General features: G+C 41.9%; 1 protein-coding gene across 1 annotated transcript in view; it reads right to left on the reverse strand.

The window, feature by feature from the left end:
* Positions 1-15,440, reverse strand: part of Ces1d (carboxylesterase 1D) — a 31,733-nt gene that overhangs the window by 9,741 nt on the left and 6,552 nt on the right. Inside the window, exons 4-10 of the mRNA NM_053200.2 lie at positions 13,650-13,783; positions 11,931-12,084; positions 10,202-10,306; positions 9,146-9,250; positions 5,713-5,751; positions 2,219-2,359; positions 354-434 (exon numbers count right to left, since the gene is read on the reverse strand). Coding sequence (NP_444430.2) covers positions 354-434; positions 2,219-2,359; positions 5,713-5,751; positions 9,146-9,250; positions 10,202-10,306; positions 11,931-12,084; positions 13,650-13,783 — 759 coding nt within the window. The remainder of the gene's footprint in view (positions 1-353; positions 435-2,218; positions 2,360-5,712; positions 5,752-9,145; positions 9,251-10,201; positions 10,307-11,930; positions 12,085-13,649; positions 13,784-15,440) is intronic.

The raw sequence follows: 15,440 nt of genomic DNA on the forward strand, positions 1-15,440 counted from the left end.
AATGAAAACTTTGTAACTAACCTGGTGTCTACCTATCTGATCTGCATCCAAATAACTCCAAAAGTAAGACTCATACCTCCAGTGCCTAGATGGTTATTTGTGATGGTCTCCATGGTCTTGGTTTGGCTAACTTTAAAAATAAGTCTTTTTCTCTAAAACATATCCTGAACTCAATTGAATTTTGACAGGGGAGTCACAAATATGGGTTCAACACACCTGGATGGTAAAGTGGGTAAATAAAATAAATGGTAGCTTAAGTATAGGGTTTCCACCATCAAACTGGTTTGTGATTAGAGAAAGCCACCAACCATCTTTCCTTCTCAAACAATTCCCACGATTCCCTAGAGTCTTACAAGTGTTGGGTAGGACTTCCACAAGAGAGAATTGGCTGTCTTCTGGTCCAGTTTGCCTTCAGCGAGTGGATAGCCCATAAGCTGTTAAACAAATGATTAAACATTGTGAATCATGGAGAAGTAAAAAGAGCCAAAGACTAACCAAGTAAAGCAAAGTGCAGGGAGGTGGAGTTAGGCTCTTGACAGGCGTGGGAGTTTTAAATTTTTGAGAAAAAAAAGTCAACAAAAACCAATGCACACATATAAATGAATGTAAGTAACACAGAGAGGACACTTAAGTAAAGGTATTGATCACATCAGAAGCCACAATGTTCCTCAATGCAGTGGGGGAACATTCAGGCCAGGGTCATATAGAAGCTAAGGGCTCAGGGTCAGAGGAGTCAGGTTACACCCCGACACTCCCAGGCTCAGGTGACAAGAGGAAACAAAACCAAACATTATGTCTGTATCTATGTTTCTATGATGCTCCCTGAGGTCCTTCTGTGTTGGGGAACCTTGCTATTTAGGTAGCAGTCCCCTGTTTCCCATGACCAGATGGCTTTCTGAGGTCACTGTGAAATGTGCCACTCCCTTTCTCAGTGGTGTTTCCCTGCCTCTGTCTGTCTTTGTCTGGAGAGAGGCCCTGGACACAGGTGGCTGGCCTTGGCTGACCTTGAAGAGTGACCTTGTACAGAGCTCTCTGCAAGGCTGCATAACTCAGCACACATGTCCCATTCTGGCTTGGAGGCTATATGATAATTAGGTGCTGTACTAGAACCAATTAGCCCTTTCCACTGGTACCCCTAAAAAGCCCTTTTATATACCCTATTCCTGAAACAATAAAGTCGATTCATCTTGTTGCAGTGGTCTCCAGAGGTCATTCCATTGATATTCCTGGCCCTCTGAACCCTGCTCTCCACCCCCACCTGCTTTCTCATTAGCCTCTAGGGAGAAAGGGGAAGCATACTTTTGCAGAACTCTGAGACTGTGCTGATCCTTTTCATGTTTGCAATCAGAACTCTCCTCTGGTTTCAGCATGCCTCTAACATGAAAACCATACCCCAGGCTGATACCAGGACCCTAAAATGCTTGCTTGAGAGAGCTCAGCATTGCCAATAGAAAGCTTGGTGGTTGGGGAGCCAGGGCCCTGAGCAACTAGAGCTCTGGGGTACTGGTTAGTTCATAATGTTGTTCCACCTATAGGGTTGCCGATCCCTTTAGCTCCTTGGGTACTTTCTCTAGCTCCTCCATTGGGAGCCCTGTGATCCATCCAATAGCTGACTGTGAGCATCCACTTCTGTGTTTGCTAGGCCCCGGCATAGTCTCACAAGAGACAGCTACATCTGGGTCCTTTCGATAAAATCTTGCTAGTGTATGCAATGGTGTTAGCGTTTGGAAGCTGATTATGGGGTGGATCTCTGGATATGGCAGTCTCTAGATGGTCCATCCTTTCGTCTCAGCTCCAAACTTTGTCTCTGTGTCGGCCATCACTGGAAAGAGAGGCCCATTGGACACACAAACTGTATATGCCCCAGTACAGGGGAACGCCAGGGCCAAAAAAAAAAAAAAAAAAAATGGGAATGGGTGGGTAGGGAAGTGGGGGGGAGGGTATGGGGGACTTTTGGGATAGTATTGGAAATGTAATTGAGGAAAATATGTAATAAAAAATATTTAAAAAAAAAGAAAGTTTCCAATTACCAATCCCTTCTCTGGCTCAGATATGAGCACTTCAAAAGGCTTCATCAAGGATTCTCCAAACAAATTTATTTAGAAAGTCTTAAGCCTCTTTGAACTGTAGACATCTGGGTACATAAACCTTGGTCAGAGCAGGGAGCATGATGGCTGAACCTCTGTGGAGTGTATCTAAGAGGTCTGTACATTCTCACCGTTGGAATGATCCAGCCAAACTCTTGCTTGTTGATGCCCACTATGTAGGGGACAGTGCTGAAACTCTTCTCAGCCAGGATCTCTTCTGGTGCCTTTGGCAGAACTACTCCATCAATCACAGTAGGGAGGAAGGGATAGCTCTAGAGAAGACAGAAATTTAACCTCTATTTAATATTTTGCCATCTGTTACATCTGTGCCATCTCTGGATGTCTGAAAGCTTGGTCAGCACAAAGAGCCCTGTGGCTATGGCCACAGAAACTCAGTATCTTAAGATGGACGAAGTCTAGGATTCTTTAAGGAGTCAGTGCCACCAAGATGATGGTGGTAGGAAAGTCAAGAGTCCAGTCTTCATCCCAAGAAAAACATATACCATGAAAAGTGTGTTTCAAAGTTTAGACTATATGTTTAATTAAAAATATCCAAGTATTAATTTGGATTAATATATTAGTTTGGGTTAATTGGGTTATTGTAGGTAAGTCTGTAAAGTTGCTGAAAACATTGAATTAGCATTCACACAACGGGAATTTAAGAGTTACTTCCTGGGAGCCTCTGGCCACACAATTCCCATCATTGTTCTTTGTGAGTTAGTTTTTATTTAATAACACCTTATCTAACACATGTCTCTTATAAATTATTAGTTAAAATTCAAGTTAATTTATAACAAAGGACTGGATGTGATAGGCTTAGCATGTTTCTGATCATAGTCTTAGTGAGTATAAATTCCTTCAGTTTCTGTTTCACAACCCTGCTTTTGTCTTTCTTTTTCTTTCTCTTCCCTCTCCTTTCCAATCTGTATCACTTATGTGATCACTCTTCAGAATGACACCCTCCCTCTGCCTCCTGACAGCATTACAAGTCTCTTTGTTCTCTTTTGGATGCACTGTGATGTTGTTTCATCAACACTTAATTCAAAACCAAAAGCATCACAGCTGAAGGAAGCTCACACTTTACATGTGTTTCCTCTGTAATGTGTCTCACGTTTGCCCATGTTGGGGGCATGGAAGCTTTTCATCACTATGCTCAAGAACATCTTAAACAGAGAAATTACTTAGATCAATAACTAGTTTCCAAGATACAGCATTGCATATGACATGAAGAGGTTATTTTTGAATGCGAGAAAGAAATCAAGAAGACACAGTCTTTCCTTTCTGACTTCTGATGGCAGCCTGGGCAAATCACTTCACAAATACAGAATCAGTAATTAATGAAGTCAGACTGAGTGTGTTTATCTCTGTATAAACCCGAGTGTTTTGCGATGCAATGTTAGGTTTTAGAGGTGGTAAGCTCTCTTCTCAAGGTGTCCAAACTGAGACTTCATTCACTGTTTGTAAAACAAATAAAACAAAAAAATAAATCCAAGCATCAAGCCATAATCAAATAGGCTGACAAAATAGAATGTGTCCTGGACATAATCGCTGCTGCCTTAGAGAAGCTGGGCAGTGCAGAGAATCTCCTTGGAGAGCTGTTCATCTGAAGAAAAATATACTGGGGCCACGATGAGCCTCTTTTTGCTATCTCAGCAGGATCTGGGCAAGAACACTCTATACAGATAAGGGAAAAGGCAGGCATTTTCACTTAGGGGAAAGGGCACAAGTCAAGATAGCAGAGTCAGTGTGCTAAGCTCACCCAGGACAGTCAAAAAAGCCTGGGCATGGAGCCCTGCCATTCACAGGATTAGAGAGAGAGAGTCAGAGGGCAGCATAACCTTTCTCTCCAATATATGGCCCATCTTTGGTATTCAGAGATGTGTTCAAGTACTAGTTCTGAGAAGGAAAGGTATTTTGTCTTTACTCAACATCTGTAATCCAAAAAGGAAAGGTCTTGACCTCTTTTGGGTCTCTAAACAAAGTCAAGACTTTTTCATCAGAAGGAAAATGACATGTTCTAATGTGTGTTCACATAGACAGGTCTGTTAACCTTATGAGGAATGGGCATAAATGAAGAACACAGAGGGAAGAAACAGTAAAACTGCAGAAGCCAGACAGTGAAGGACCACGTGGAACAGCGAATGCATAGAAGACTGACAGCAGCCAAAAGGCATGCAGTAATTGCTAATACTCCCCAGGAATAGCCAAAACTACACTGTGGGGTCAAGTGCTTGACTTAGAGGCCAGTGGTGTCCCTTTTCCTCCTCATTAACTCACTGATGGTCAGCAAGTCATCTCAGAAATTTCTTAAAAAAATTATCTCAACTCCAATCACATCACACTACTAAGCTGCTCTGTAAAGTCTTCCTACCTGGTCTTCCTGAACCTTCCGCGCCCCTGGCTTATACAGTGAATTTCTGCACTGCTGTCTGAATGGACTGCATAACTAGATATGATGCCCTATCATTCCAACAGCAGGAAACTGAAAAGCAGAGGCAGGAGGATCCTAACTTCAATGACAGCCTAGACTTTATAGTAATACTATGTCTCAAATCAAAACAAATAAAACCAAGATAGAATAACATCCAAGATCACCCTTTGAAGCTCACTGAAAATCCATCTCTTGCTGAATCAAAATACAAGCCTTTCAAATGCTACCACACTTTCCTCACCTCCTGAGCCAGAAGCCTAAGCTTTCCTCCCAATCTCCCCTCCCAGCACATTGGCTTCCTGCAGCAGGCTCTTGCAGCTGTTTCCCCTCTGCCTATAATATTACCTCCAAGTTTTCCAACATCTGGCTTTCTTCCTAGTCAAGCCATCTCCTGTTTTCCGGATATATCCTACTACTAGCCAACTCTGTCTCCATCTCCCAATTTATCTTCTGTTTGTCTGACTAACATCAGATACACCACATACTTTATTTGATTTGCTGTTGCACTCTCTCGGCTTCTGGAATGACCCCCCCCCCAAAGAAAAAGTCAAAGAGTACCATCTGTGTCACTGCTGTCCCCCAGCTGCTAAATCATCTCTTGCCAAATGGTGAAATGTTGATGGTTGACTAACTCTCATTTCATTCTCAAAGGATTTACAGGAAAAACTCTAGATGGAATGGTAGAACTGCACAGCTAAGGTCACTGGGTAGAAACCAAGGTTGAGAGGGAGCAGGGGGGAGATGTTGCACACTGTCGGCGTTTCAAGGGTAGAAAGAGAAGGCTGGCTTCTTTGGTTACCACATGCTCCTTATATCATTCACCACCCCTGTGTCCTGTCAGAACTCTGTCCCTTAGTGAAGGCTCTTCAGATCCTTCCTCGGGCATTTGGCAATAGAAGGTTCCATTACAGCATTCTTCCACAGGCCATGATGGGTGTAGGAGATGCAAATGAAAGGTGAGAGGTGAGCCCAGAAACACACTGCTGTTGACCAGGAGCCCTGCATTACGGGTCAGGCTAGCTACATCTCTGGTCTTTCAGTCTGTGTTATGAGTGCAGGCAACTTCCCCTCTCAAAGGGACACACAAGAAATGATTATTATACCACAGTGGAAATTTTGCATTCAGAGTTAAGGGGAGCTAAACACTATTATGAATCAACATTTGTAATCCAAGTTGGGGCAGAAGGTCCTTACCTCTTTTGGATTTCCAAGTAAGTCCAGTTTAAAAAGATTCTACGAAGATAAAGACAGATAATAGATTAAAAGCCTTCTATATAAAAAAGGTGATCATGTGAACTGCACCTCTAAGGTACCAGGGTACCACCCCCTTCCCCAGCTCTTTCCTGTTTGTGCTATGTGGCAATGAGCCCAGGGTGGAACAGGGTGGAGGAAGGGGTGTCAGAAGCAAGGGGGAAAGGTCATAGGACCCAGAGTCAGGATTGATGAGACATCCTGAAGAGGATGTCTGCTGCCTGTGTCTATGTTCCTCTACATTCTGTCCCCCCATGCTTTCCTTCTGCTCACAATGCCCCAATTTTCCTCAAGGAAACAGTGGAATATTATGAAAGTGATGACAGGGACTAGGTAATCTCAAAGAGACATGGGGTTGGATGTGGGATGGACCAGAAGCTCAGGACGCTTCCCTCTCCCTCATTTCTCAATTCAAGAGTTTGGGTATTTATGTGGGACTTAGAGTGACCATGTCCCCAAATGCAGAGAACAACAGCTCAAGAATAGATATATGATGGAGTCCATCCAGAAGAGTCCTGCAAATCCATTGTTGACATCTGGGGTAGAGATGGCTTCTAAGCAAGTTGGATATAAGATTAGAGTGCTATTATCTTTTACTTCCATATGAAGCACAATTATTTGGATAGAAGACAATGGTGAGTTGACACATAGAGACAGGCAGGTTCTCAGTGACATATTTATAACATCTGGATCCAGCCATGTCTTGAATTCTCTATTCAGAATATCTCAGTTACTGGAGATTCTGTTATTACATGCTCATTCTTTTCCTTTTGTTCTAGAATCTCTGAAATGAGTGCTTTCATCTTGCATCAGATAATCCTGGTGCCCACAGGCTCGATAACACTCCTTTCAGCCCACCCTTTTCTTTCCTGTGTTTGCTAAGGCTTCAGTGGCTATAATGCTGAGGCAGGTGAGCATCGGGGATAGCTGACCAACCATGATTCTGCCTGACTTGAGCGATAGATAGACTTCTCTTTTAATTATGCAAGTGGCAACAAAGGACTCTTAGCTTCAGGTACTTTTTGCATACGCTCTTCATCTAACAATGCACCTAAGATTGATTGACAACCTAGGATTTCTACCGGCACTGAGCATCTGGTATATATATCAATAAAACAAGAGGATATTGGTATCCTTAACAACCATAATGTCTGCCCTTCAATGGACAGTTTCTTTTCAAATGTCGTGGTGGTTTGAATGTGCTTGGCCCATGGTAAGTGGCACTACTATTAGGAGGTATGGAGTTATTAGAGGAGGTATGACCTTGTTAGAGGAAGTGTGTCACTGTGGAGGCAGGTATTTGAGGTCTCATATATATGCTCAAGTCTGGCCCATGTTACCCAGTCCCGTACTTCTTCTGCCTGTGGGTCAAGATGTAGAATTCTTGGCTCCTCCAGCACTAAGTCTGTTTGCATACTGCTGTGCTTCCCACCATGATGATAATGGACTGAACCTCTGAAACTGTAAGCTAGCCCTAATTAAAAAAATTAATAACAGTTGTCTTGTTTATGGTGTCTCTTCTCAGCAATGAAACCCTAACTAAGGCAGAGGTATTTCAGAACATATCTAGGTAGAGAATGTAGGAGTTGATTGGGCCTGAACTAGTTTTTGTTGCATATGCAAGAAGATGAACGGTGCCCATTGAGGGAACATTTAGGAGAAACCTTCTGTGTTCTATCTTATGCTCAAGCATACTTAGGCATGTATGTAATAAAAATCAAATGCATCATGGGATGGAACAGGCACTGTTAGAAAAGGCTTACATAATTCAAGTCTGTCAATCAAAATAGAGATGCACCTAACCTATGTCACCTAGTAATTGCTCTCCTGCTTTTGGTCTTCATGAAAGAAACTCCCAAACATTTCTTGGAAGTGTTAAGTAATCTCACCCATGTGGTCCACTGTCACTCTTGGCAATGTATTTCATTCTAATATGTGTAATCATTTCACCTTCCTTGATATTATGAAATCTGTGAGGGCTTTCATTCCAATGAAAGGCTAATGGCTTGGACTCCCCCATACAGATCCCAACCATTAATAGTTACACTGCACTGTAACTATTAGGTATCTCCTAGATGGTGAGGTAACTGCTAAGATCCTCTTTACTGTGGGGCATGCCTGTGTATGTGTGTGAGCATGCGCATATGCATATTGGAGCAATGGATAAGCAAATGGAAGTACTTCCTCAGGATCTCAGATAATCTTAAGGTGTCCTGGGATCTTAGGTCCCTTGAGTTTTCCTAAGTCACCAACTATTTCTGAATAATCTAGTTTTCTTCTATCACACAGAGAAACTTGAAATATTAGCTTTCTTTTACTGTTAGAATATAGATGCCTAAATTTTGTGGATATCTTGGGCTCCATTTATGAAACTAATGACCAAAGCACCAAGGCCATATTGACTTAATCCATGAACAAACAGGGAGGAATCCTGTCTGGGGCAGGGGACTGGAGTATCCATTGCCCAGATAGATAGGCCAAGAGCTCAGTTGACTCTTGAGCCTATTTATGCCCCTCCCCCACTCACAAGTGTGGTAGTTCTTAAGACCTTGCATGCTCTTTTTTGTATGTTTGTCTTGCTATATTTCCTTGCAATGAAAGATTCCCGCGCCTGTCCATCAATTCTCAAATGTGACTTCTCCAAGAACTATCCCTGATAACTGTATTGAATGTATTCTCTATCTCTACTGTCACTCCTAACTCAGTATATACATATGAGTAATTCTCTGTAACACAGAAAAATGTTAAATTTTTGTCTGCATTGTGTCCACATACTTTTGGATGGATAATGGAGTGACAGATGAATGAGAAGATGGGTAAATTTGGCCAATACATGTAATACTGGTTAGGAGAAAGAAAGAAATGTAGATATGAATTGGCTGGATGATTCATGGATTGTGGACACATTGAAAAATAGGTGAAGAGAAAGGAATATACCAGTAACATTTGATGACAAGATATATATATATATATATATATATATATATATATATATATATATATATACACTGAGCAGAAGGATGAACTAATATAGTAGTATTATTATAGTATATGAATGAATGGCGAAATAGATAGCTATCTTAATACTCCATTTAGGCAGTGTAAGAAAATATAGAAAATTGCGCTAGAAAACTATGTTATAAATTAGTTTCTGTATCAAATAATATTGTGATGCTTTTATGAAAAACATATTGAATACCCTCAACCTCTAAATCCAGAATGGTATTTATTTGAAGGTCACTAAGATACATCTTATAGAGGGATATAGTACAATTTTTCATTATGTTATTATTAGAATACTTTTAACTGAACAGATGAAGATTGAATGCCATTACATAGATTGACTACTGCTAGAATGTAGAAAGGATATACTTACCAATTTTAGTGAGGTCTCCAGTAGTTCATCCTCTGTCTTCTGGCGCAGGCAATGAACCATAACAGCTGATGTGGTAGTTTTACACCCAGAAAGAGTAGCAACCAGCTGCCAGAGATTTCAGGCAACAGTAGAGGTTAAAAACAATGACTACAGCCTCCATTGATGTGCATAATGGATTCTATCCCATATTCAATTTTTTCTCTCTCCATCCCTCTCTATCTATCTATCTATCTATCTATCTATCTATCTATCTATCTATCTATCTATCATCTCTCTACCTATTATCTGTCTATTATCTATCTATTTACCTGTCACCTATTTATTGAGAAGATCATGCAGTTTTTGGATGGCCTTGAATGTTTTTCTGTAGACCAGGCTTGTCTAAAACTTATAGCCATCCTCCTGCCTCTGTTTCTCAAAGTGCTGGTATTGTAGGCAAATGTCACTATGCTTGGGTCCTACAACCAAATTCTAAAGACAAGAGAAGTTTGAAAAATGTACTCTAGATCAGCACATCTGGGTAATGATCCTATAGAATGTCGTCTCTGATACTAACTGGGATAGTGAAATGAGTTGAATGCATAACTGGGATCTCCATTACTGTCAATTATTCCCATCAATACACTTACCTCTAACAGCACAAACTATACATACTATTCTTGAATCTCAGTGCTTCTATGGAGGTCCTTTGTTATGGAGGTTTGTCTACTGCTTCCTAAATAGTTGACTGTAGGTAAGCCATAGAAAAATTTCTTTTAATCTCAGTTTCTCCACACATAGATGAGGGTGATGATTGTTCCTAGTTTGGGAGTGAGCTGATGCATATGATGTGGCTCACCGTACTATAACATGTGCAGGATTGTGGAACATCTGCATAATATGATTCACATAAATACAGAACCTGAAGAGTGGGACTTAGATAAAGCCATAGCAGTCCTTCCTCAGCCATTCTCCCTTCAAGCATCTCCTGAGCATGTGAGTTGAACTCCATGGAAAGAATAACCCGAGGACCCCAGGAGAGCAAAGGACGCAGGTTTCGTTCGTAGCAGTACTTACACCAGCAATGGGCTTTACATCTGTTGTAATCAGAGCAGCAGTGAGGGACACACCACTCTCAGAAATGGCCCTGTGGAAGAGGTTCTTGGCCAAAGGAGACAAGACCTGGCAGGGGAAAGAAGAGGAGGAGAATGTATGCTTTTGAGAGTGGTCTGTGGTTCACTTGCTCTTTAAGGCTTCCTCCAGCTTCTCTTCTGCCCTGGCCATTCATTTGAGGACTATGATGCTGTGGACATGACAGCCACTCAAGTCTCCTGATATGCTTCCTAGACTTCTCTTTGGCTTTGCATTCCCCCAGAGAACATCAATGGGATGGAAACAATGACCAGAGTAAGAAACGGAGTAGGAATCAGGTGGCAGGTGCTCACAGGGAAAACTGAAAAGACTGTTAACCCTGAGCTGCAGACTCTGTCCCATCATTTCCATTCTTCAGAATATACCCTAAGAATAAGGATAATGGGGGCTTGTAAAAATGTCAAAGAATGATTATTCTTTGTTAATAGTAAAATTTGGAAACAACCCAAGATTCTAACACTATAAATTTTGGCAATAAGGATTTATTCCTACCATGGGATATTATGCATTTATAAAAGATGATACCAAAGAATTATTTAATATTTAGGAAAATATATATGTTCTATTACTGCATATTACATTTTAATTTGGGTAGAAGAATTGAAGATCAATGCAGTTGCATACTGGGGAGAAAGAAAATATATTATGCATGGATGGAAGAAGACAGACAGAAAGATAGATAGACATATAGATGATATGGGCAGTTAAATAAAATTATGGAGAAATATTAAAGAAATAAACATAAAAATTTAATAATAATAATCTCTGGGTAGCAGGAAGATGGACAACTTTATTCTTTGGGTTAATTTGTATTTTCTTTTTCTCTACTTAAACATTTCTCTCTTTGAATATAAAACCAATATAGGTTTGAAACATACATTAGTATTGGTTATTTTCTACTCAGCTCCAAGGCAGTATTTTACGGCTCATAGACCTTCTGTATATTCTTTAAATATCTATCTGGCTCAGTCTCATGCACCAAGACATTTTACCCCCCATCTGCATCTGTGATCCATGTTTGTGTTCCATCCCTCTTCCATTCTACCTCCTATCCCTCCACCCCCACACCTACTTCCCTAGGACATCCAGGTTCTTTAAAGTTGGTTGCCTTCCCTCTTAGGCATGCAAAAGCTGTCAGACCTCCTCAGGGGAAGTTCCATTCTGTTTTTGGATTTTTAACTTTCCTCAATGTGTAGTTCTGGCTTGAACCCAAACAAGGATACCTGCTCTAACTTATGCTGAGATTCATACTCCTATTTGTACTTTTTACCTATGGTTATAGTCCATGAAAAGTGTGTGTGTGTGTGTGTGTGTGTGTGTGTGTGTGTGTGTGTGTAAAAGAGAGAGACAGAGTCACAGAGAGACAGAGAGATACACACAGACAGAGACAGAGATACACACAGACAGAGAGAGGGGGAGAGGGAGAGAGAAAGAGAGAGAGGGAAGTTGGAAATTCTTGAGTGCCTCTATGTAAAACTAAGCTTAAGTTTCCCAAGGGCAAAGGGGCATTTGGTCCTTAGCTGTCTGCCTTCCGATGGTGTGTTGTATATAGTCTTTTAAGCAAAGATGCTCATGTCTGTATTGGATGGTGGATGGTTTTTAGGAGGCTCGACACATAAACTTGGGGGGTTTACCTGGAGCTAGGAACACTTACAAGAACAGAGACACTGAAACCTCCTGCTGACTCTCCAAAGATGGTCACCGAGCCTGGGTTGCCCCCAAAGTTGGCAATGTTGTCCTGGACCCAGCGTAGTGCAGCCACCTGGTCCAAGTGACCCCAGTTTCCCCGACTGTGTTCATCCCCAGTGCTGCAAGAGAGCAGGTTAGAAGAGTCAAGGCTGAGATGCCATGGCAAAGCTAGCAAGGATCTCAATTCCTCATATGGGCTGGGGGGGGGGAACTCCCAAACATCCCAGAATCAGGCTGTGCACTGCATCCCTCACAAGACGGTCAATCTGATTCTTATCTCTGCAGTGCTGTTTTATACAGGGATCTATGCTCATCTTCAAGCAGCTATGTACCAGGATTGCAACCAGCACTGCTCAGACCTAGAGCACAGCTGAGAAGAAACCACAAATCTCTGACTGCACTCAGCCCATGCTGCAGACTAGGAACTGGCAGAATGATTCCAGATAGTAAAACAAGAAAACCAGCCACACCCCATAGCAAATGTAGGCCTCTGAGGGCAGCGTTTTAGGTCGTTTTCACTGGAAAGGACCTATTGAAGGCAGTGGGTTGGGTAAAGACCTGAATAAAATGAAGACACAGTTCTCCTGACTATCCAAGGAATGGAATTTCACCCAGGAGAAGCTGCAGGTGAAAAGGTACTGGGTATGAGGACAACAGAATGAATGTAGCTGCGGTGATCTTTGGAAAGCACTTCTGTGTTATTGTAAGTAGTGGTCTTAAGCATAATAAGTATAGGTCTCATTACATTATAAGTATATGTCTCAGTGACCTAGAGACATTGTGCAGAGACATGACAGGGCCTCCTGTCTCATAGAACACTCTGAATGAAACAAAGGTGGCACTGAAACAGCAAGTGTGTAATAACAAACTGCTCTAATAATTATCCCTGCTCCAGACTCAGGGCTTAGATTAGAGTGTTAGCAGAGGGTCATAGTGGCCACTTTGACATAGATATGGGCTGTTTCTCTGTAGCTCATTGCTAGGATTCTGGCTTCTATTGTGGCATATGATTTATCTGTAAAAGAACATGCCACACGTAAGGTCAAGGGCAAGGCGATTATGTTCCTGAGTGCACAGCTCACTGAAGGGATCTGTACAGCATTCACAGAACCTGGTTTGTCAGAAGGTGCTTTGTTATATATATATATAAAAAAAAAACAAAAAACAAACCAAAAAACCTAAAAACCAAACAAACAAGATCTGGGCTGGAGACATGGCTCAGTGCACAACAGCACTTATTTCTCTTATCAGGTACCGGGCTTGATTCCAACACCCAGTGGGCCTCATCATCTACCATAGCCCCAATTCCAGAGGATCCAAAGCACCCTTCTAGCCTCTGCAGGCATCAGTTACATGATGCAAATCAGTTACATGGTGCAAGACATATATAAGCAGGCAAAACACTCATATGCATAAAATAAAAATAAATAAATCTTTAAAAATTAAAGTAACAAGACCTCCCCTTGCCCCTAGCTTCCAGCCTCATCATGTGGTCTTCTTACTTACGTCAACTGTTCTTCTGAAACGTTTTTCCATGCCAAGGGCCTTCAGTAGTAGCCCAGATGATGGAGCCAATCTTCTACTTTCAGTCTCTCATACCCTTTGTTATATAAAACTGCTCTGTAATTAACTAGCTTCAGACTGATATAATGGCTAAGATGGAGCGGACAGTCCAAAATCTTACCTGAAGAATCCCCAGATGCCAAGGCGATACTGAATGGTCACCACCACCACATTTTCATGGGCAGAGAGGGCCAGTCCATCATAGGTGGATGCTCCGCCCACCACCAGTCCACCTCCATGGATCCACACCATCACCTGGACAAGAACATAACCAATTCTGCACCCCACAGGCTCAGTGTACTGAGGCAGCTTTTGGTGCTACTGGGGAGTCAGGTCATACATCTCATACATTGCAGACTTGGGAACACAGAAAAGGTTATTTGATTTGGACACCAGCCTTAAGCTATGGTCACTGTGGTCACCATTCAAATCACACTAATGCACAGCAAGGCTATAACCTCTCTCTCTCTCTCTCTCTCTCTCTCTCTCTCTCTCTCTCTCTCTCTCCCTCTCTTTCAAACAACCCACAGCTCCTGCCAGGAATATAATGTAACATGGTACCGCACTGTGTTTCTCATTTCTCACATCCTCCCAAGATGCTCAAACTGAGAACATTGCCATGGAAACAGCTCAAAGGTCAAAGTTATTGATCTACTTCCCCTGCTCTTATCACCTATGCCTGAATGAACATAAAAGCTCTTGTATTTCTTCTTCATTTCATCCCAAGTAACTCCTCACTGGTTAAACTAGATTTTTCCCACAAGTAAGTGATTATCTGATGAGACAGACAGACACTACCCTGATGGGGCACCTTCCAAATGTGCTTTCTTTCTGCACACAAAAATCCACCATGTTGCTAATCCTATCTCATACTTGCTTTCTCCTGAAAGTCTTCAGTCTTCTGCTAGTGCTATATCTAAACCTATTAAGTACCAGGTACTCTAATTGACTTGAGCTTGAAAGGAAATATAATTTTTCTTCTTTTTTAATTTGAAGAGTATGTCAATAAGGGAAGGAATGAGAGTGTGTAAAATAAGGTTCATATACTCTTGCTAAGGAAAAGCATAATGAATACATAGAATAAGAATTGTTCACAGCAATAAAAATGACCTACCTAGGTGGTAGAGAAAGTATTTTCCTAGGTGACAGATAAGAAACACAGTGCTTTGCCAAGATATCACAGAAAAGACGAGGTGAAGACCAAGCTTCCTGCAGGGATAATCTCTGGTACACTGTGGAAAAGCATCAGATTTAGATTAAAACGTCTGATGGCCAATAAACCGAGGCAGGATTAGAAGGTGGGACACCTGGCAGAAAGAGAGGAATGCTGGGAAACAGCCGGGAACGAGAGGATTTGCCACCAAGACTTGGAGGAAATCAGATGTATGAAACCGAGGAGAGGTAACCAGCCATGTGGCAGACATAAAATGGTATACATGCGTTAATTTAGTTATAAGTTAGTTGGGAAACAAGCCTCGCCTAAGGCCTAGGCACTAAATCATAAGCAAATAATCCCCCATTAATCATTCACACACTGGGATGGACATAAAAAACAATGGTTATAGCTTCAACCTGGCCCCTGCCTCCAGCCCCCAGATGCTAAGCTGTCCAGTGCCTGCTCATGGCTGCTGTGCAGTGAGCCCACTGTTAGTCCAGGAGTCAGACCATGCTACAGGTCTAATTAGTGTGTCAGCAATTGCTGTGTGCACCCAGGCTGAACAGTGATGAAGCTTGCCAGGTGTTGAGCTTCATATAACAATTCCCATTTAAGGACACAGGCTAAGAGGTTAAGATATGGCTCTGCTCTCCCATCTTCTCAAAAGCAGGATTTAATCATAGACCTTGTGGCTCTAAAACCTGTGTCCTAGGACAGTGCTTCTCAGCCTGTGGGTTGAGACCCCTGGGGAATAGC

Source organism: Mus musculus, chromosome 8, assembly GCF_000001635.26.
Source record: "Mus musculus strain C57BL/6J chromosome 8, GRCm38.p6 C57BL/6J".
Taxonomy (NCBI): domain Eukaryota; kingdom Metazoa; phylum Chordata; class Mammalia; order Rodentia; family Muridae; genus Mus; species Mus musculus.